This window comes from Eschrichtius robustus, chromosome 18 (genome assembly GCF_028021215.1).
Source record: "Eschrichtius robustus isolate mEscRob2 chromosome 18, mEscRob2.pri, whole genome shotgun sequence".
Taxonomy (NCBI): Eukaryota; Metazoa; Chordata; class Mammalia; order Artiodactyla; family Eschrichtiidae; genus Eschrichtius; species Eschrichtius robustus.
Window position 1 is genome coordinate 10,322,398 of NC_090841.1, and position 23,643 is coordinate 10,346,040.

The 23,643-nt window shown below is 39.1% G+C and overlaps 1 protein-coding gene across 2 annotated transcripts in view; it reads right to left on the minus strand.

Moving 5' to 3' along the window:
- The window catches only part of STARD13 (StAR related lipid transfer domain containing 13), a 220,722-nt gene that overhangs the window by 167,679 nt on the left and 29,400 nt on the right, over nucleotides 1–23,643 (minus strand). The window contains exon 1 of one of the 2 annotated variants that reach the window (XM_068526921.1): nucleotides 2,474–2,737. The exons of the other annotated variant lie outside the window; for it this stretch is intronic. Coding sequence (XP_068383022.1) covers nucleotides 2,474–2,642 — 169 coding nt within the window. The 5' untranslated portion in view covers nucleotides 2,643–2,737. Of the gene's footprint in view, nucleotides 1–2,473; nucleotides 2,738–23,643 lie in introns of those variants that run through there. 2 annotated transcript variants of the gene reach the window in all.

The window sequence follows — 23,643 nt, forward strand, 5'->3', positions numbered from 1 at the left end:
CTGTCATTTCACGATACCAATATGTGAGTTACAAAAATTATTGGTGTTATTAATTTAATATGCACTTGATAATCTTTAATTGAATGATTATGGGCCATTAGTATAATAACCTGACATTGTATACTATTGGGTACTAACTGCTCAAGGAAGGTAAAACACATAGCAGTTTGCTTCCACTAGAGAAATAAGACCTGACCAGAAATCTCACAGTGATTCTGTAACATGGTTCATTGCTGTATCCTGAGTAGAAAAGATTGAAATATTATATAATCCGGAAACCAACCATAGGTTCAGTAGTTTAACACTCATTATAAAAACTAAAAAATGGTTTGGAGTATTATTGACCATGGTCACTAGCTAAGACATTCAAATACCAGCTCCTACTATGTAACTTTGGAGAGTTTATTTGAACTCTATGTACTTCTGTTTTCTCACCTTTAAAATGGGTATAATAACAGTACTTACCTACAAGAATTTATTTTTTGAGGATAAAATAAATTGGAATATATATAAAGTGCTCTGAGCAGTGCATGATACACTGTAAATGCTCAATCAATATTCTCTATTACAGTAAACCAATCTACTCATACAGTAAACTCAGTAAAATCATTTTGCTTCTGCTTTTTCAGTGTCTTACGACACAATCGTGCATTGTATTATTAACTCATTATTAACAAATAATGAGTTCCTAATCACTGGATTGTTGGAATTCTTTCATGCTTCCCTATGATCCTAACTGTCACTTAATTTTTAGGCATTCATTAGCTTCAAACATTCCATTGCCCAGTATAAAAAAAAGTGAGTATGCTCAAATTTTCTAATTAGGCAAAATGAAACATAGACACAGAATACATTTTCAATGATCATGCATGTGTTCATACAAGTCCTCAATGGAAAAATAATCTTCGTTCCAGAAAGAACATAATTTTTAATGAAATCAATCATTGCAAATTCATTTAAGGAGATTTACAAAGATATTTCAAACTAAGGAGATTTACAAAGATATTTCAAACTATTTGTATGCAATGTTTCTAACATAATACACTTTATAAGCATGCTGAGGAACATTTAGAGTACAGACTACAAATCATCAAATCATCACCAAACATTTACTGAGCCCCTATGTCCATAATGATGATGACGTCTGGTAAAGCACCATTGTCAGAAATCTCTAAAACTAAAATGGAGCTGGTTTTTATTATAAGCCTAGTGTATTTTTAAATCAAGCCACAGGGAAATAATTACTTTTGTTTCTATTCAATCAAGACATGCACACAGAGTTTGTGGAATGACATAATATCCTTCCTGAAATCAGACCGGTATGTAGGACCAGTATCCTTCACACATAACCAGTTCCTGAACCTTTAAAAACAAATTCTAATTTCCAAGGAAACAATCTCATCAAATGCTGCTCACTAGAATACATATTGTTCCTTTTGGAAACATTACAATAAGATTTTTCATGATTACAAACCCCAACTTCCCCTCTAAAATTCAATATAATCTTGAACTCATTTATTTAAGTGGAAATTGTATTTTTATAATGGCTCTAGAATATCCTGGTCAACTTATGTATCACCAATATAATAATTTAGTTATTTAGAAGTCTGGGAGGGGGTGGTTATAAACTTCATAAACTTATTGTACATGTGTAGTATGTGTGTGTGTCTTTTAAATGGGCACCAGAAGTTTCTTAGGAATGTTCACCTTTCTACTTTCTACAAACCTATCCTAAGATAAAGCGCATGTTTTAAACTATTTTTGGAGAATGATGAGTTTTAGTGATTTTTTTTTCCCCCTGAGAATAAAAAGGAACACGTAGCAACTTGTAATCAATATCCTCTCCTCTCTGCCTTATAAAGCTGGTGCTTCTGTCACGAGATTTGCTTTGACATTAGCAGACACTTATCCTTTACCAGAAAAACAGTATCAACAAATCAGTGGCAACTGCTGACATAAACGTACAAATAGGCAGAGAATGTGACACTGGTTGTCAGCCCAAGGCCCTTAAGAATAGAATTTTAACTTTCTCCTGTCACTAAGAGTGTTCTAAAGAATCTAGGCAGGGTGGAAGTTAGTTTCCCCCCCTCTCCTAATTAAATAAACAAGTGTCCAAGTTTTAAATGTGACAGAGTGTGTGGAACTTGTCACATTAAAAAATGAAAAGCTCCTAAAATACATACTGAGGAAACCTGTCTCATTTATTCTGTAGAGACACATAAGTCTTGGAAATTTATGATTCACTGTCCTACCGTGAAGTTTTTTGTGGACTTTACGTTGTTATGTGGCAGCTAAGTGCTGTCACTGTTTGCTTGAAACTGCAGCCTGAAGTTATTTCTGAAAGGTATGCGCAGCTTCGCATAGAAATCCGTATGTTGTAAAGTGAAAACAATAATTTTAAAAACTGGGTTAGCATGAAAGAGAGCCAACAGAAATCAGAATTAGCAACAGCCTTCCACTACCGGCGACTCACCTTGTTGAATTTTAGTCACTAGCTGATGGCGTGCTAGAATCCGGCTCATCCTGTAAGGAGAGCGTCTCGCAGTCTGATCAAATCGCAAATACATCTCCTGGCCCTCAGGTGTCATGGCATTTAGATAGTAGCAACCTGAAGCTGGGTTCCTGGGTCCCTGACTGAACATCCCGGCAGATTTTCTTTTGCCCTCAGTCTGCCCTGTGGCTGTTTCCGTCTGCCTTCAGTCTCAGTCACAGAGCGAGGCACCCAGCCCAGCAGAGCTCAGCAGACCCAGCGATTTTTAAAAAGAAAAAGGAGTGCCAAAAGCCACAACTCAGAATTCCAACCCCCGGCCTCACGTGACCTCGCAGAGCCAATCAGAGGAAGACAGGAGATGGGACGGTCCACAGTCGGCCCCAAGCCCCGGAGAGAGGCAGGTCCAGCCTCTCTGATCCCCACACAATGCGGGAAGCCAATGCGAGTACTGCCCTGCCTCTGAGCTGACTAAGCCCCGAGAAGCAGCACTCACTGAAAGAGTTCAAAGGAAAAGAGAGAGGGAAGAGGAAAGGCAGCAGAAGAAAAATAAGCCCTGGGCATAGGAAATCAATCTTTCTGGTTGTAAGGGTTAGAGAAAGCACACTCGCCTTCTCCAAGGCAGCTAAAAGATGGATGTGAGAAACAACTTAAATGAAAAACTACTTCAAATAAGCATAAACAGCTTAGCATAAATTACCACCCTTCATTACAAAGAAATAAATAAAGCTTTTCCAGTGAAAAGTGAACTTCAAGTGCTTTAAGGCCCTGAGTAAATACACTCCAGGCCCCTGACCCTCTGCATGGGAAGTTGAGAGCTCTCACAGATGAGACTGGCAGAGGCAAGAGCACAAGTGTATTTGTTAAGTATCTACCCCTTTAAATTTTCCACTTCTCCAATTTTTAGTCACCCAGAAGTAAAGTACTTTTGAAGTACCTCTCACATTTAAGACACTGCCAGGAATCATTGTAAAGATGCAGATTCATGCAATGCTGCTGTTGCCAAGCTGCTTGGGATCAATAGAGAAGTTATGCAAAAGCATATAACACAGGCCTTATGTGAAAGGGGCCTCAAGAAAGACACAAGAGCAATATTAGAGGAAGCAATATTATTTTTGACTGGGGTGACGAGAGCAGGCCACACAGAGGAAGAGACGTTTGGGTGGGCTTTAAAAAAATGGGTAGGATTCTGACAGGCAGAGACTGAGGAGGGCTTTGCAGGAGGGTCTGTGCCCACATGTGTGGAGATCGGGGACCAGTGTGTGTTTAAGGAAAACGTGAGTAATTCCACTTGGCCATATCCGAGTATACATATGGGGGTAATTAGCATTTTTCCCCTATTTTTTCTCTTTAATATTGTTTGATGTAAAGAGGAAAAAAGTCCATAGAAAACATGTTATCAAATTCTGAACCTGGGGCTGAAGGAATAAAGTTCTTTGAAAAAGAGGCATAAGGCCAAGTTCTTATATTTGGTTGTCTCAAACTGAAACATAGCCTGGCCTGGGATTTGGAATCCTAATAATGAAAAACTTTCAATTGAAAGTTCAACAGGACTTAAATTAGGTCCTCGATTCTTGCTGCTGTGGCTAACGGTGGTCAGTCCTAACATCTTTCCCTGTGGGAACTTCGCAATTTTGAGAAGCAGCTCATTTCATGTAAATATCTTACTAGGTAAATGAGCACATTAATAAAGATCCCTAGGGCCTACACTGGAATGTACTCTCTCTCATGGCAAATGTGAGCCTCTTCCGATAATTATGCAAGAGTAAGTAAGGGTCAGGTTTTCAAGTCAGCGTTGATGCAGGAAAGGAAAGGGGTGTTCCTTTTTCATTTTTATTTAGGATTTGATCAGAGTTTTTCTATTCCAGGGGATCTTTTGTGGATGGTGAAAGGGATCTAAGATCTAGCGACTCTGGTATGCCAGAAGCCTGGGCATGAATGGCAGACAGGCTTAGCACTCCACTGCAGTATTAGATGCTTGTGAGGTCCAATCCCCAAGCTCAGATCCAGCACTGGCTGCCATCTGATGGAGATGCTGATGTCAGCCACCTTGTGTACATGCTTTCAGTTTGATAGTCCAGTGTTGGGGACGTCCCTGCCGTAAACACCTGCCAGTATCACTTTTCAATGGAAGAGTGTAGAAGAAGAGTAGAGAGAGAAAGAAGAGCGGATCATGGGACTTGGGAACTTTGCATATGTGCTGGGAAACCAAGCAAAGGGAAGGAAAAGGCAGGAAATGATATGTAGTTGCTTTTTAGCTGTGGATAACACTTAAAGAAAGACTGACCATTCCCCGTGCCAACCCTGGAGTTTAACACTGACTTGGCTGCATTTTAAAAGTAAATGGAATGATTCTTCCTGAGAAGCACTGCACTGTATCCTGGCCAGGTTACTATTTAAAAAAAAAAAAAAAAAAATCACCATGCCTCCTTTTTGCATAATAATGAATACATGAACATGTTGAAAGTCCTGAGGTGTTTTGTTCTGAAAACATCAAGATCATAAATATGTACTCTTTGATATATATAAGCAGATACAACAACATGAAACATAGTATTTCATAGGAGACGGCAATGAAGAACAAGAATTGAATGTAAATTAGGGAGAAAAAAGAAGAATTTGAATTTCCTAATTAAAAGAAAGACAATTTAGCGTAAAGCCCAATTTTTCTAAAAATCAGTCTGATTTTTAATAAAGGGATCTATGAAGGATCATGTATCAATATATTTGTCTTCCCTGTCCAACTTATTTTTTATGGTTAAGGTAGTAGTATCTATAAATCCATGCAACTACTCACCATGGTTTTGCCATTTTGTGTCCAAAATACCATATTTAAAGCAGATAGGTAACCTTATTTTCTCATTAGCATCATTATTGCCTTGTTTTATGCTAATGTATTGCTATGAAATCTGAGCCCTTTCAGTGAATTTTTTTCATCATTTGGTCCCAGTGTTAGAAGAATCACGGCTGGGTGGGCAGTTCTGTTCTGCTTGTTATAAATGTAAATTCAAGAAACTGCTGACAATCTTCCCTGGGCTGAAATGTCCTCCATGCATCTCATGGAGAGAGCTCTTGCCCTTGACTGGTGAGTTGAGTGAGTACCAAAGGAACCAGAGAGAGGGAGAGAGTGCTGAAAACCCAAGATGCTGGATTTCCTCCGTTCCAGTTCCTTCAAAAATGAGGAAGATGGATGGTACTAGTTTTTAGTTTTCACCTACTTTTCCTCTCTCCTAATTTGGTCATCAAGAAGAATCTTCACTCAGACTATTTCAGGGATGGGATAAACAGATGAATATTGGGAGCCAACAAGAACAATGAACAGGGGAATGGAAAAGGGAGAGTGGCTAACAATGCTAGGCACCTACTGAGTGCTAAGCCTTATGCTATCTACATTTCATGTGTGTAATTAATCTCCACGGCAACCCTTTGTGCTATCCTATTTTGTGGAAAAGGAAATTAAGACTCCCAGAGGTGAAGCAATGTCCCAGGTCATATAGCAACCAAGTGTAGAGCCTCTGTGTATCTCCAAGCTGATGATATTTTAACTCTTTCCACTGTTACACATGAGGGACGGGGAAGGGAAAACTGTGGCACTAAAATGGTGCTGGGGAAATTGGATAAGGGAGCAAATTTTCAGAAGAATGTACTGAAAATCATCTTAATCCTATTTAATTGTATGTGATAGCGGGGTGGAAATATAGGTATAGGATGACTAAATTCTTGTGTTGGTTGAGATCGAGGTGTCTTTAGAGTAAGGTACATAGCCCAGAGCCTTTAACTAACCAGTGAGAACCATGGGCCCTCTCTGGAGTAACCGAAGACCAAGAACTGGAGACCCACCCATCCCTTCCCCAATCCTGAAGTGAAGAGGCAGCCTGACCACCTCTTTGTTTAACAACTCCTTTTTCGAAGGGTAGACTGTCCTCTGCTTTCTGCTCATCCTCAAGGCTAACTCTGCGTATTGCCTGGCCTCTTCCGTGGCATTTCTTCCCAATGCAAACACTGCAAATACAGTCAAAACTCTGAAATTTGACCTCTAAACAAAACTTTTGGTATTTAAAATTTTTAACTCTTTTGATAGATGATCCCAGATCAGCGCTCGATGGAATTTTGTGTACACATGGCAGAAAGCAAGGAGCGCTTTCACAGAAGCCAGGAATGGCTCACTGTGCTTTCATCTGTCTGCTGCTCCTTCTATTCCTTCACACACATTCCAGCCTCCTCGTCAGCCTGTTCAGAGGGAGCCAAGGTAGTTCTGCCAAGTAGGAAAATGTTTGAGATACAAGTGGTCGGTAGAAAAAAAGCAGAACTGATCTGGAGGGCTGCTTTTAAATTACTTGAATCCAAAGGTTGTGGGTTAATGTCAAAGCCTTCCTGTGGGCTCTGAAGCTCATTTTGAGAATCGCTACTGATTGATTTGTGGTGTATGTGCCCCGTTCTTTGTCAATAAACCTTTTCAACATGCATACACCACATGCCCAAGGACCAATGCAGGCGAGCCAAGAATACTAACATTCGCAGCCGTGACCAGGACCCTCCACAAAAGGTTTCAGAGTGGATTCTCTTCTGACTCAGTTTCTCCACCTCTAGGCCGTGTCTCCCACTTGGAGTCCAGATCCTACTGCAAAGACTTGTGAGTGGTAATAGATTTTGTTTTTTTGCCTCTCAGCCCTTGCTACTCTCTTTAGTTAACTTCACCTTTGCAGGCCTCTGAGAGCGCATTCTCTGCCCTCATTCCATCCCCTGGGGACCATAGCCAACCATCAGCTCCAGTTCATATGGCCAGCGATCTGGTCTGACTTGTCCTGGGCTCTTTGCCCATACCCATCCATTGCAGCCAAACCAAAATTCTTTCACTTTTTTAAGTTGTTTCAAAGATCTGGAACTGTGTGATTTCCTACTCTCTCACCCTGTCAAAACCTATTGCCTGTGGAAACATTTTCATGACTAAGGCAAAACCTTTAGTATTAACAGTCATGTTAATACCTGTAAATAGTGGTTATGTGGCACATTAATTAGATCCGCTTGTTACATGCTAATAAGCAATCCAATTGTTCATTGCAACTATTATGGGCATAAAGTTTTTACATCTTGGATTTGGAAAGGATATTAAACATCTTCTAATCCAACCACTCACCTATTATACAAGTCACAGTCAGATCAATTAATGAATGCTTTACCCAACATATGTGAAGTATATTATCTCACTGAGGACTACAAGCTGTTTAAGAAAGTTTTTCCTTATAATTTCCATCCATTGGCTCTAATTCTGTCATTTGGAATTAGGACAAGTCTATTCCTTCTTCCATATGCTTGTTCTTCAGACATTTTTAGAAAGCCAACCTGTCCCTTATAAGAATCTGCTTTCACAGGCTAAACATTCCTTCCCATCAAACCACACAACTTCTAACTATTCAGCAAGCTGATTGCTGTCTTTTGGATCTGCTCCAGTCTGTCAGTATCTCTTTAAAAATATTGCTCCTAACCTAAACTTAGAGCTCTAGACATGGCCAAACACAGTAGTATCTGGCATAGTGTGTGGGTACCTCCTGAACTCAAGGGATTGCACTCTTGCTGATTCAGTCTGAGATAATGAGCGGTTTTATTTTTTTAATCTATATTTACTCTATCATTAATTCAGCATGGTATTAATTTGAATTAAGTAATTGAATGCCTGCACAGCACTGCAGTAAGTATGAAAGATATAATGGTGAATGCGATGTGGTCCTTGCCTCAAGGGACAGTGCCAGGGAAGACAGAAAGAAAACTCACCATTACACCAATGTTAAGTGCTGTGTGGGAGGCTATCTCCATTACCTCAGACTGTGTTAGAGTCAGTTCTACGTGGTGTTTCTGTGTCTTCATAAAATCTGTGTTAAATGAATGTTCTCTATCCTGTACTTAACAAATGAGCTTTCAAACTTAAGAACAGGTCTTTAAACTTATTAAGATATTTTTAATTCCTGATTTTCTCCTCCAACTATTTAATTCTGCCTTGTTCTTTAAGGTAGCTAATGAAAATACCTCCATTATAAAAGTATAAAATAAACAGTTAAGTGTGTTTGGAAAAAGGTAAAGGAAAGGTGGAGACATAAGAAAGCCAAGTTCACAGACATACAAGCCACACAACCCTGTATATTTGCAGGAGGTGGCTGAAAATGTGGCTTAAGATTCCTAACAGACAAGCCAAAAGGGAAACAAGATCAATTACGAGATTTAACATATTCATAAGATAAAAACAAAGCAGTGATTCAAGATAAACACACATCACCAGATGCTGAGACCCCCAGGGAAAATCTTCCTGGGTCCTCACAAAGAATCAGCATCCTCAACAATACTGGATATGGTTAACAAACCTTAGTCCATGGTTTCTTAACTGACACTTCAGTGTCCACAATAGTATGATAACAAAGCACTATATAGGAAAATTAATTCTAGGAGGGCACCTCAGAAAACATGGTTTGAGTATGCTAGTCTCTGTGATCTTTTAAACTATGTGCTGAATCGTATCACTTCCCTGCTTAAAATACTCCAAGTTTTCTATTGCACCTGGAAAAAAATCCAGACTTCTTACTTGGCCCACGGGGTCCTGCGTGATCTATTCCCAGCTCACCACTCCCACCTCATCACAGTCTCCTCACTAGCTTTCTCTAGACTTGGCTGCCTTAGAGTCTTCTTTCTACATGCTACTCCTCAGCCTGGAATGCTCTTCACGGAGCCCTTCCCATAGCTGGCTCCTTCTCAGCTTTCAAGCATCATCTTAAGTCATGCAGTCTCAGATGGGCCATCCTGTTCACTTTACCTAAGCGGAAGCAGCACCCCATGTGTTGGCTCTATAGCGCTTTCTAAATTTGTAATTACCTATTTATTTGCTAGTTAACCTATACGTTGCCTTACCTTCCCGGTAGACTGTTGTGTCTGGACCAGGTTTATTTCATGCACATTCTATGTGCCCACCACAAGGCCTAGCACATAGGAGGAAATCAATAGCGGTTGATTAAATAAATGATTGAGTAAAAAATTGAATAAACGATGATCTGAATTTTTCCAAGGATAAAATTTAGAATGCCTAGAGGAGTGAATGCATATATGTTAGGCAATATGCTGTTGCTACAACAACTTGGATTGGACAAGGATTGGACAGAAGATGATTCAAGGTTTTTTCCTCCAAAAGGAGCCTGAAATGCACATATTTTGCTTTGTTGTTTAGGGGCAAAAGTATATGCTTTGAGCATCAAACAGAGGACAGTTTAATTTTCACAAGTTCATTGTGAAAATAGGGAGCCTGGAGGAAATGAGCAACCCTTTCTCTACAGAGAGAGGCTGAAGGGCATAAAAAAAATTAATTTATCTTCCTTAGCTTTGAATCAGCCTCAAATTTTTATGCATGCCTGTTGTGCCTTCAATTAAAAAGTTGAACACCATTGGTCCAAGTGTTCTTCATGGACCCATTCTGCATCTGGGTTATCAACCACCTCTATTTCTTCATGCTCATAAACATCTTTTAATAATTCTTTAAAAAATTTTCTGGAGAGATTTAAATTAATTTATTGTCTGGTATTTCTAGAACCTATATATTTTTGCCCTGATAGAAAATAAATGTAATTGCTAGTTTGGGGTGTTTCTTTCTTTTTTTTAAAGAATTGCTTAGATTATTAGACAGGATCTTTCAGTCCCTTAGGTGGAATTTGTCTGTTCTTAGAGACTTATTAGAGGCTTATCCTCATCTGCATCAGATTTGATTCTATAATCTCCTTCTCTGTCTTGAACAACAGTGAAGATATTTTCTTTATGTTGACTCAAATTATAATTTGAATATGAAAGGGAAACTTGCTCATTAAAGAAATTCTATGATGAATCCTTTGGGAAATTCTTTATTGATGCTCCAAAGTATCTGTTTTGTAAATGTTTGAGACTGCCCATTGAAAGGCACACCATTATTAAGATGGTATGCTGGAACCAGAAGGTTGATGACTGAGATTCCTAAAATATCATCCTGTTACCTCATCACCAATCAGTCAGAAGAATGTCCATGAGCTGATCTGGCATCCTGCAACACTCACTTCTAATGTTGCCTTTAAAAACCCTTCCCTGAAACCTGAACACAAAGGAGGTCAGGTCTTTTGAGCATGACCCACCCATTCTCCTTGATTGGTGCCCTGCAATAAATGCAGTACTTTCACCACAAAAAAAGAAAAGAAAAGAAAAGAAAAAATAATTGTACAATGACCTGCTGCCCTGGATCCAGTGTCCATTTTTATATATAATTGCTTCCCACCTAGTGTCATGCAACAGTTATGTACTAAGTAAAGTTTGGAAATAACCATGGCCCACAAACTGAAGAGGAATAAGACTGCAGGATTAATAATGCAATTGCACTGTTTATATAGTTAAACCACATATGCCTTCTTGGATAAATTCAGCTCAGTACACTAAGAATATGATAGACTGTTTTCCCTCTTTATTCCTAACATAAGACCATTAATCTATATTTTAAAGAACGGAAAGTGGTGCCTGGAGGAGGAATGACATTAGAACACATCCCATACAGAGAGAAGCACTAAGAATTTGAGAAGGTAGCAACATAGCTCTCTAGAGCCCTAGATATTGGTATCAATGGAACTTGGAGGTGATTGGGAAGACAAATTTCAGTGCTTATGGCTGGGCAACAAGAGGAGGGACCTCTTTTAGTTTGGGAAGAATGATTTAACCAAAGGTGCTTCTGGTATAATTAAAATATGATTTTTTTGCTGGTATCTTGTTTGGCATAAATAGAAACAAAGCCACTAATTAACTCATGTTACAACTTCTTTCACCATTTCTTAGTGAAATATTTCTAACGTATATTTCGTGCCAGGCAGCAAATGTACAACGATGAATAAGACACTGCCCCCCTTCTCAACACTATGATTTATAATAGGAAAAGTTGAGGGTAGTTACAATTACAGGGCTGCGTTACAGGTGCTACAACAGAGGTGCTCAGACGGTGCCTGCGGGAGCACAGTAGGGTCAGCTAAATCGGAACAAGAGTAGACTCACACACACAGCAGAAAAAGTAGTGCTGAGGCTGGCGAGATGCAGAGCTGGGTGAGATGCAGAGCTGGGACAGAAGGAGGGAAAGACGATATTGGAGGGAAAAGGCCCATGAAGAGAAAAAAAATGCATAAATAATTTCCTATGCTAGATACCCTTCTCCAGTTATTGAGAGATTAGTATCCCAAATTGCTGCATCATAGAGACTCTCAGATTCTAAGACTCAAGTTGGAAGGACACACCTTTCCATCAATATTCCTCTTGACTCTTGTCCCCTTGTCTCCACCGAAGCTCTAAATTCAGGGGATACCTCTCTGCTGCGGCTATTTCCTGGAGGTAATAGTCCTTTTAGAAGAAGGACTATGATGGATAATGGTAAAGAACTAAGAGGCAAACTGAATTCAGGAGTTACAGGCTTGGGCAGAAGGAAGAGGGATCTGCCGGGGAAGGCAGCAACAGTATGAAGTCCTGAATCTACCCATCAGATGGTACTCTGGCTTTGGGAAACAAGTTACCCTTTGTCTAATCATCTTTCAAAATTGGTACAATTCTACTTTTTTTTAAAAAATTATTTATTTATTTTTGGCTGCATTGGGTCTTCATTCCTGAGCATGGGCTTTCTCTAGTTGTGGCGAGTGGGGGCTACTCTTCCTTATGGTGCGCGGGCTTCTCATTGAAGTGGCTTCTCTTGTTGCGGAGCACAGGGTCTGGGTGCCCGGGCTTCAACAGTTCTGGCATGCGGGCTCAGTAGCTGTGGCTCGTGGGCTCTAGAGCTCAGTAGTTGTGGCACACGAGCTTAGTTGCTTCACGGCATGTGGGATCTGCCTGGACCAGGGCTCGAACCAGTGTCCCCTGCATTGGCAGGTGGATTCTTAACCACTGCGCCCGGGAAGTCCCGGTACAATTCTACTTTTAAAAGCAAAGCAGGTTTCTAAACCTATATCAATAGTAGCTTCCCTTGAAGTTTCCTTATACTGGTGCTCCTTTGAATCAAGGGAAGAAAAGGGCATTGCTTAGCTTTTATACCTGTTTTGTACGGCCTTTCTGGGGGTAGGAGGGGGTGTTCTTTTCTGTTAGAGAATATATGTATGTGTACAAATATATAGAGGCTGTCCTGAGATTTCTCATGTTATTATTTCTCCAGAGCTTGATGTTTAACAAAGCACACAGTGGCCTCTGGCCAACCTCTGAGAGCACATCATAATAACACTGTGTCTTATGACACAAACCTGTTTAAACAGACCGAGTACAACAGAGATAGCCAGGCGTGGCTACCTTCTCCTTATGCTGCCCCACCAAGATGACTCAACACTAATCAATCACAGGAAAATACTAAGCACCAAAAATTTGTTTGCTGCACAGAAGGCTAGAACATATCAAAAGCTACTCTCAGTCTTTGATGAACTTAAAATACCCTCTTTCATTCCCTGACTTTGGGGGTCTCAAGGGCTGTCCTTGGCCTTGGTTTGTTTCTCAGTATGTTTTACCTTAGAAAGTCTAGTCCCACGGCATTCTGTTAATCAATCAGTGTACTGTTGCAGATCAAAAATGTAGGGCACAAAATGTTGTGGTATATACTACGATTACAATTAAAAAAATTTTTTTTAATGCATAGTAAAAAAAGATTAGAAGAAAACACACCAAAAAGATAATTATGACCATTTTTAGGATGGTGGAATTTGGATGATTTCTTTTAAATTTCCATTTTCCAAATATTCTATCACATGACTAATTATATTGCTTTTATAATAAGGGGATCAAGCCTAACCAACGATTCACGCCACGAGGTGTGGAGAAGAAACCTCAGACTTAACCTTACTTCCAGCTGCCTCTGTGTCTCACAGATGTCAGACAGAGACAAGAAAAATCTGCATACTGTCTAACACGGCTTGAACTTCCTTAGTGCCTCCCACAGTATTAGGCAAAACCTCAGTGTTCAAAAGAGAAAGAGAAAAAGAGAGCAAACAAACAAAAAAATCTATGATTTCCTTTTCAAAATGTCTCTCACATCCATTCCTTCTTGTGTTATTGCCTCCACCACGTAGGGACCAGCCCTCTTGCCTAGATGATTCTGACAGTCCAACTTAGGGACCAGCCCTCTTGCCTAGATGATTCTGACAGTCCAACTTAGGGACCAGCCCTCTTGCCTAGATGATTCTGACAGTCCAACTTGTGTCCCTGTCTAACCCTGCCTCCTGAATACCATCTATCCTGAACACCACAGAACGTTTAGCTTCTCAGGATACCACTTTCATCATATTTCTCTCCTGTTGCAAAGCACCAAATAGCATCCCAGCTCTACCACTTACTGACTGTTTTAGTCTCTTAAGGTTTCCCTTTCCTCATGTACATGGGTTTATATGTATATATTACTTATCTTGTATACACATAAGGGAAGCAAGTATATATGATTATCAGTTCATTTGAACCAAGAAAAACTAGTTGAAAAAGGATTTTGTATCATACTTCTTGAATGCTGCCTTTTGGGCAAGATTCAATAGGAGTGCTAAGAACTACCAACTGCACAGACCGAATCTCTAGGTATAGGAAACTATCTTTTCAGCTATTTTAAAACCTGAGAGAAATAACATAAAATATCCTTACAGTTATTTACCAAGAGCTGATATTTACTTCAGCTTTAGAGATATACATAAGCATATTAAAGTTCTCACTTCCCCAACAACAAGCAAAATCCATTTAAATAATATAGTGGTGACACTAGGAATCATTCAGATAAAGTGGTGTATGCACTTTTATCCAAATACTTCCTGAAAACTTACTCAGAAGGGCTATTTTTACTAGTGTACTTCAAATTCTAATTTAAAAAGAAACTATTAAAGACAATATCATTTTCTGAGAGTAGAGGAAGAGAAAGTGATTTTAAAGTTAAAAAGCAAAACAAAACAAATTTGGCCTATAATTTCTCAAATCTGGACTCAGAAGGTCCCTTGGGGTCCACAATCAGGGTTTGGAAGTCATTCTGTGGTTCTCTTGAATTTTGCACCAAGCCAGCCCCTCCATACTGTATTTTTATCCTCCTGCTCTAAGTAATTAGGTGAATGGGCCCAAGCATTTGGAATCAATTTTATTCATGAACTGTTTTTTGAACTCCTGCTCTGTGCCAGGCAACATTCTTAGTGCTGGGAATGCATCAATGATTAAGACAGACAGCGATCTCTGTCCTAATGAAGCTAATGTGGTAACCAACAAATACAATAGCATGGGTATATTTCCTTATGATCTGTGAGTCTCCAAAACTGAAGCTGTTTGCAAAATGTTGTGCATATTTTCACCTTTTTAGAGCATAGGTCTTTGGATTTCATCAGATTTTCAAAAGATGATGTAACTATCAAAATATTTTTTAAGTGGCTCTAAAATATAGTTCTAGAACACTTAGAACTGTGGCTTTGGAGTCAGGTCAGCTTGTATTCATAGTCAGGCTCTGCTACTTATTTACTACATGGGCTTGGACAAATAAAAATTAGCTCAATTTTCTGCATCTAAGTTTTCTCATCTATAAAACTGAGGTTAGGCCTCATAAGGCTTTTGTGAGGGTTAAGTTAGATTATGGATATGAAGCGCTTGGCGCACTGTGAGATTAGCATCCCCCCCGCCTTGCTCTTATTTTACAGGTTTTGACCCAAAATATGACTGAGAAAATTGAAGCAAGTTCAAAGTACAAAGATAGAATAGGTTGCCTTTGATAGCTAGGAGGTCCTCATCCTTAGAGGATCTCAGTTTCAGTGTATTGGAAATGTCATAGGTTAGCGAGGAAGGTCCAGACTAAGAGTTTATGATTCTATGAAATCACCAACATTATATGTACCAAATGCGTGGAGGCCTAGACTTTTCTTTGGAGAGGATTTTATGACCCATTATACAGCCAAACTTTGTTCTTTGATTCCATGAGTAGAATAAATGCTTATTGTAAGCTATATAATGATATTTGGTACAATTCTCTTAGTATAACTCAGAGACACAATACTCATGATTATAATTAAATTGTCTTCCATTTGTTCAGAATTTTATAATTTTTAAAGATTTTAAATTATAAATTTAGGCTCTTTGTTTCACTTGATGATGGCAACAACCCTTTAAGACAATCCTTTGAAAAGACCTTCCAGGCCTGGCTTGGTTTTCCCCCCAGTTGCTCTTGCAGCCTCAATAGTCACATCCTCCTTCTTGCTCTGTGTTCCCAGGACATTGGCCTTCTTTCCAAGGCATTGGAACACGCAGTTCCCTCTTCTTGGGCTATAACACCAATTACCCCCAGCGTGGCATAAGCAACCACTGCTCAACACTCCTTCCCTCAAGGACACTTTTCCTGTCGCCCTATGTAGCACATGTACTTCTCCCTTGTAGCTTCTGACATAGCTGCATTATAATATTTGCGGGGGGGAGATTATTTGATTAATATCTGTCTATGCCCCTAGTCTGTACATTCTTTGAAGGCAGGAACTATGTGTATTTCTGCTCATTATTGTATCACAGCACTTAGCCTAGTGCCTGGCCCACAGGAGTAGATAATAAATTTTGGCAGAATGGAATGCTGGATGAAAGGCACATACACAGATGGTATTTTCACTCTGTATGTGAGAAAATGAAGTGATCTGCAGAAGGGGATCTGACTACTCAGTAAGGATGAAGCATGGGGACCTGGTGACTTGACTGTTACTTTATCCCTCCTCCCCCACACCGTATCTTTTCTCTCTCTCCTCTTCCGGACTGGACTCTGTTCTAACTAAAGATGTCTAGTATACCGTTTTACTTTAGTATGTTAAGTCTTGGTTTAAAATCAGGACTAACCTATGAAAACCCAAAGCTGCTGATATATGTCAAATGCCACTCCCAGTCAAATTCTTCTGCAGGGAATTTCCACCTTGAGTTTCTTTTTCTTAGAAAACCTGGACTCACCCATTTATTTTAAAATTGTTCTCAGAATCGCAGCCCTTCTTTCATTCCAAGCAGAGCGCATGCTCAGGAAGCCTTCTCATGTAGTAACTGGGGTAGAATTAGTGGAGGAAAGATTGATACAAGCCACAAAGCAACATTAACCCAAAGGAGAGTCATTGTGCTGCCCTGTGACAGTAAAGTTAGAGAAAAGATGACACAGATGCACACCTGCCTGGAGGAAGAGCGAAAGAGGAAAATAATGATTACACCTGCCACACTACCTAGCAGTGACGACATTCAATATGCCTGACGCTGTACTAAGAGGCTCTTTAAGGGAAGAACTAACTCTAAAGTTGAGTGTAAATAAATGCAGAATTTAGGCTAATTCGTCTTCACACCTAGCTGACATGATAGCTCACATTTTTTAACACTATGGGCCAGGCACCATTTTAAGTGCTTTACATACTGTATCTCATCTAATTCTCAAAACAACCCTATAAGGTAGTATTTTTTCCTAATTTTACAGATGAAGAAACTAACCATCTATCTTGCTGCCTCCCGACTCTTCTAGCTCTAGTTTTTCACATACCTAGTTGCCAGAGTTACCTTCTAAAGTATAGTTCTGATATATTATTCTTTCTACAGTATAGTTCTGACATATTATTTATAAACATCGAGAGGTCCCCCACTGATAAAAGGATGAAATCTAAATTCTTCAGTCTGGTATTAATGGTCTGTCATGGTGGACGCCCTTCTTATTGCCTGAAAAAGCCTTAAAATTTTTCATGTTTGGAAGGAAAGTGATTCTACCTCTGTCCCCACTGTCTGTTATGCTCCCTTCTTTGCTCCCTCAGTTCCTAATCATTTTTCAAGACCTGATTCAAAGGCCCCCTTCTTTGGGAAGCCTTTCCAAGCCATTCTTGCACACACAGCTTCCTTTCACCTGTGCATTAGCACAAAACTTATTTCTGAAATAATCACTGAGTACTTCATTTGGAGATGCTTTGTATTATCTCTTATTGATCTTATATTAAAAATTTCTAGAAGCCCATAATATGCCATGCACATCTTTGAACCTTCCTCTTTCCAGTCTTGTGACTCCCTCAGAGAGGCAGTGTGGTATAGGAGAAAGACCAAAGCTTGGGACCCAGCAAGACTTAGGTTCAAATCTTGGCCACTCTTACTGGTTAGGTGGCCCTAGACTTCACTTATATCTCTTAGCTTCAGTATCCTCATCTGCACAAAAAGCATAATGATATATACCTTGCATTATACAGTCTATACTATGTCATTATACACAGTAGGGCTCAAGATATTATTACTAGAATTTATGATTGACAGATGATACAATAACTGTTGGCCAGATTCCTAAAGGAGCCTGAAGTCACACAAGGCATATTATATTAAGTATTGGTATTTAACTACCACTATGATCTGGCACTTGTCAGGGAGAAATGAAGGAAGACGAATCTACTATGTGCCAAAGACATCCAGGAAAAATTATTCCTATGAGTCGAAATGGTAAAGTAATGCCAAGCACTGGGCACATTCAGTGAGAAGGACTACCAGAAGCCTTTTGTAGTTGAACCATAATTCCAGGTTATGTCTGATAACAAACTTTTCATGCTGGAAACCTTACCTAGGATCCTGGGGCAGCAGAAAGCGAAAGATTTCTAATCCTTTGATACTCACAGTGGGGTCAAAACCCAGCAACGTGGGCATCACCTGGGAACTTGCTGGAAATGCAGAATCTTGGGCCCTGCCCCAGACATACTAAATCAGAATCTGCATTTTAACAAGATTTGCAGGTGGTCAGTGGCATGTTAAAGCTTGAGAGGCACAGTTCTCATATAAGCCCCTTTTTTCATCAACAAGGAAGATGAGTTTGTGGACTTTCCCAGGTTGTGAAATCTGTTAGCTATAGACACAGGCAGGGTCCAAAGGCCCTTAATTTTGAGGGTTTTGATCTTGCTGCAGAGACACAGATGTCTTACATGGTTAGGTGAATATTTTAGGCATCATATTTTTTACTATGATTTATCACTAAAAGTAAAATTATTTTTCTTAAAGATCTTATTGATGTAAATGGGCTTTAGTTCTAAAAACAGGGCTAAAGTCTTTTATTGGTACTAAAATAGCTTAAAGCGTTACAGGAATGTGTTTTAGTACTTAACATTAATTTCATGATTAAATTCTGAAACTCCTCTCTTTTAAATCTTAAAAAAAAATGTTTATCGACGTTCCATGTGATTTAAAAAAAAATCACCTTAAAAATAACTTATTTTCTCTGCAGACATAAGGATAAGAATTCTGTATAATTTTTAAACTCCATGTCTCCGAATCAAGGAATTCTGTAACTCTGAAATAAGAGTTTAAAAAAAAAAAGTAGAAGTCAGTCCTCTCCTGGACATCTACACCTGTTGAAACTCTACCTGTCTCTTCAAGATCTATCCAAAATATTATTAAAATTTATAAATTTTATTTATAAAAATATCGCACCCCTGCAAGACATGATCTTGACCACAGTGAGCCCCCCAAAACATTTTATTTCTGTTTGACTGTGTTTTCTATCACTGTTATTTGTTAACTTTTCAAATTTACTCTACAAAGACTCGAAACATTCAAAGCTTCATTAACTCAGCAAATATTTACTGATAGTCTACAGTGTGTCTGAGACTGAGAATACAATGATGAACAAGATTGAAATAGTTAATATCCTGCCTTCAAGGAGCTTCTACTGCGGTTACATATTAAGAATGTTGACCACAATCAGCTGACAAAAAAAGCCCATGAGAGCTTCAAGTATTTCATCATTACACTGATAGCTGTTAGCTCCAAGCTTTTGATGTCAAATTGCCCACAAGCACCAGGTAGGTTCATTTATCCATTCTTTCACCAGACATTTAATGAGCACCTATTCCTGCACCACAGTCACTAAGCCCTCAAAGAATTGACAGATGATGATTCAGGGTGAGTTAAAGAGGAGCATTCCACACAAGCCTGGGGATAAAATTAGGGGTAGGTGGAGTCTTACATCTTTTATTCTCTGTATCCTCCACAGTGATTCGCAGAACACCTTACACAGAGTAAACATACCACTTCTTGGGACTTCCCTGGCAGTCCAGTGGTTAAGACTGTGTGCCTCCAATGCAGGGGGCACAGGTTCGATCCCTGGTCGGGGAACTATGTGCCGTGCAGCCAAAAAATAAATAAATAAAATTAAAAAACAAAAACAAGTGTACAACTTATTCATCAAGAACATAAAATTCACCTTAGGGAATAGACAGCAAATCAGCTGTATATGTCCTTATAGTTAAAACATATCCATGTGGATTATAAATTTTTTACCAACAGGAATATTCATTAATTTAACAACTATTTTTTATTTTTTATTTATCTGTAGTGAGTACCTACTATGTGCCATGCACTATGCTAAGTACTGAGCATAAAGAAATAAGATGTAGACCTCCCCTACATGGGGAAGACAACAAATAACAACAGTTAAGGTACCCTCTAGTATTACAATATATTAAAGCACAAGATTCTATGGAAATACACAGGCAGGCCTTGTCACCCATGAGCAATTTGGGGAGGGCTTCAGATCCAGTTTAAAGGTTGGCATATATTCTCTCTATCTGTATCTTAGCAGTAGGCCCTGCATCTACTAAAGCCTGAGCTAGGCATTAGGGCTTCACATTTTATGTTACTTTTTCTGTGCTTATACTATACCTATCATCTCTCCCTTTGGGAAGCACACATAAAAATGTGAATCTTCTTGGTCACAAGCTACCACAAAATTTTCATTTATAAGCAAATGTTTAAAACAATTACTGGTAAAAGAGCAATTGTGGTGTTTCTTTATTAGTCAGTTTTATCAAAGGGATCGTTTTTTACAGAAGTTTCTGGGCAGACTTCCATTGTTTCATTCTGACATTGGATTTCTTGGCCCTCAAACACCAAGGGTCTGTATTTGGAGGGACAATAGTCCTGCTCCACTTGGAGCTTTATAGTAGCAATTGCTTCAGGAGATCTGGCAAAACCCACTCTATTGATAGTCACTGGAGGAAGAACAATTATATCACAGCCATCTCCTCCTATGATGACTGTCACTGTGGCTCTAGAATTAGTACATTTCCCAATTAACTGTTGTTCATTTCTTCCTTTGATTATTCTAACTAAAATGTTCCTGAATATATAAATGAAACACAGTGCATGGAGAAAATAGAGCAGGAGTGGACATGCCTGGGATGGATGCAAGAATAGAGCTTATAGTACATTTAAAAAAAAATGTTGGAAAAGGACCTGTCAATATGCATATCTGCATTTCTTAAAGGAATTAAACTTGGACCCGATCAATGATCAAAATTTTTTTTTTAAATAAATCAAAGTTTTTTTTGTTTTGTTTTGTTTTTTTCCTTCTGCTTTTTTATTTATTTATTTATTTTAGGCTGTGTTGGGTCTTCGTTTCTGTGTGAGGGCTTTCTCTAGTTGTGGCGAGTGGGGGCCACTCTTCATCGCGGTGCGCAGGCCTCTCACTATCGCGGCCTCTCTTGTCGCGGAGCACAGGCTCCAGACGCGCAGGCTCAGTAGTTGTGGCTCACGGGCCTAGCTGCTCCGCAGCATGTGGGATCTTCCCAGACCAGGGCTCGAACCCGTGTCCCCTGCATTAGCAGGCAGATTCTCAACCACTGCGCCACCAGGGAAGCCCAATGATCAAATTTTTAATCAAATGTCTTGGCAAAATATGATTTGTCTTGTAGGATTACCAACTTCCTCCCACATGGTGCCTGATGGTTGCCCACACTCAGTGTGTTGTGAGCCTCCTCTGTGCTCTGAGGTCAGCAAGACCACCAGGGATCTGATGTTGGTCACTTTGCTAGGCTCTTTCAACAAGTACTTAATTCTGTGATTCTTTAACAAGCACAGCTTTCTGCAGACTTAATACTGATCTCAGACAGCAGTTTAGATTTAATGGGAACCACTGATTGTATATTAGACATATTGTTGAATTCCAAGAATTCAAAAAATTTTCTTAATATAAAAGTTCCATCTGTGCAGTTCTGATGTAGAAGAGCCTACATTACAGTGAGTTCAGGCCTGGCCTCCTCTATGACACTTGGAATGACACACTCATTCTTCCTTCTCTGAACTCTTCATGAGTTTGAAGTGAGATTAGAGAGTTGTGGGTTCAGGTGATGGATCAGGGATCTAGAAGAAGCTGCAGAGCTACAGGAAGGGAAGTCAGAGTCTTCACAATAGGGGCAACAGTGAGAACTGGAGTTGTGGGTCAGCTGTCTGCAAGGAGACACCTGACCAAACAAAAGGAAGGCTGAAGAGAGAAGCTAATGCATGTCTACATTTACAAAGTGAGGCAGACAGTGGGCACAGAGGGTAAGAGATCCAGAGAGAATAGTCATATTCAACTATTTTTTCATTCAAAAACACTTAACAATGATCCTAAAAAAGCACTGGCAGGCAGCTGTGATCATCTGAAATAATCATCCTGAGTTTAGGATTTTCTATTCCTACTCAGAACACTTGTCAGAGTTTCTTTTAAATTTGCAATTTTTCATAGTGTGCAATAATAGCAGAAAAGACAGCCATAAGGATGTATCAATATTCTAAACTGGGAATGGATGAGACAGGAAGAATCTCTTTTGAGTAAAAGGTTTCCCTCCAAAAGGGGGGGTTGAGGATAGGGACAATACATGTTCTTAAGCCCTGACCAACCTATTCCTAATTTTTGTGTTTTTCTTCTACGCAGCATCACATTTCTAGTAATTGACAAGTATTAAAAATTATCTACTCAGATTCATTTTTTAGAACCTTCATGTTGGGTCCACTGACATTATGCTATACTGCTGGGAAGTACGGGGATGTACATGGAGAAATAATATACACTTGTAAAGGCCTTTGACTTCCCAGTCTTTGGAAAGTCAGGAATATAGCAACACACATAGTGGAGCCATCTCTGCTCCTTTCAACTGCCAAGTCTAGGTGGCAGCAGGCAACTGTCACTCACTTAGTTCTTGGGGGAGCATGCTGCTGGATGCTGATGGATCTTCCAGATATCGATCAGTTAAAGAGAAGATTACATGAAAAGAAATCATTATGGGATTGCAAAAGGGAAATATAATTTTGAAAAATATCTTCCTAGGATTACAATAGAATGTTTTGCACCCTCCAACCTTCTTCTCTGTAAGTGAAAGTTATACATCTCTAGGCTGTAATTCAGTACATGTGCACAGACTGATAAATAGCAGTAATTACATCATTGCAGGCAACTTAGGAGGGCAGGTTAATAAAATACTGCCAACTCTCTTGTGATATTAAACTTGCATTGCTGGTTCTTCTTTCATATTTATAAAGAATAATAAACCAAACGAATGTGAGCATTCATAAAATGTTATTAATATTCTGAATTTTTCAAAAATAGAATGCTTTCTTATTTAACCCTGAATAAAATTCAATATATTAGATATAATCTTTCAGCTTCTACTCATTGCGTATAATACTTCTAGAGAAAGCAGGATGTAGTAGAAAGTATATGGAATTTAGTAAAGATCGGGGTTTAAATCTCAGCTTAAGTGACTTCATTATCTGGGCTCTTGGGAAGCCTACTTAGCCTCTCTGAGCTTTTGTTTCCTTATTTGTAAAATAGAGATATGAAGTATCTACCTCATAGCATGATTTTGAGTATTAAATCAGATAAAGAAGGTGCTTTGTTAACTGTAAATATTAACTGTAATATTATTTACATGTTTCATCACTTCTAGCCTAAAGTTATTTATTTCTTTATTCATTTAGTAAAAAAAAAATAGTGGACTCCTTTTAGGCTCTGGGGATACAAATATGAAATTATAAGGGGTTAGAGGTTCAAGAGAATACTGTGGGCTCAGAGATAGTAGGGAGCTGTGATAAGAAATGAGGCCAAAGGTGGCACCAAGTCATGGTCTCAACATAGGTGGAAAGTAACTTAGTAGGTAAGAGACATTGTTTATACTATGCTTTTCTTGCATGTGGATTATCTTATGAAGTTCTATGTAAAAGGAAAGAAGATGGTGTGATTTTTTACAATCACGGAAAAACACTTTACCATTACTGTGAGAAAAAAGAATAATGCTATGGGATTTGTCCACTATTGAATATGCAGTTCCTATCAGAACAAATGATTATTGGTTTTCTTTAGAAAATTGTGCTTGAAGCATTGCATGAAATATCCATGTTTT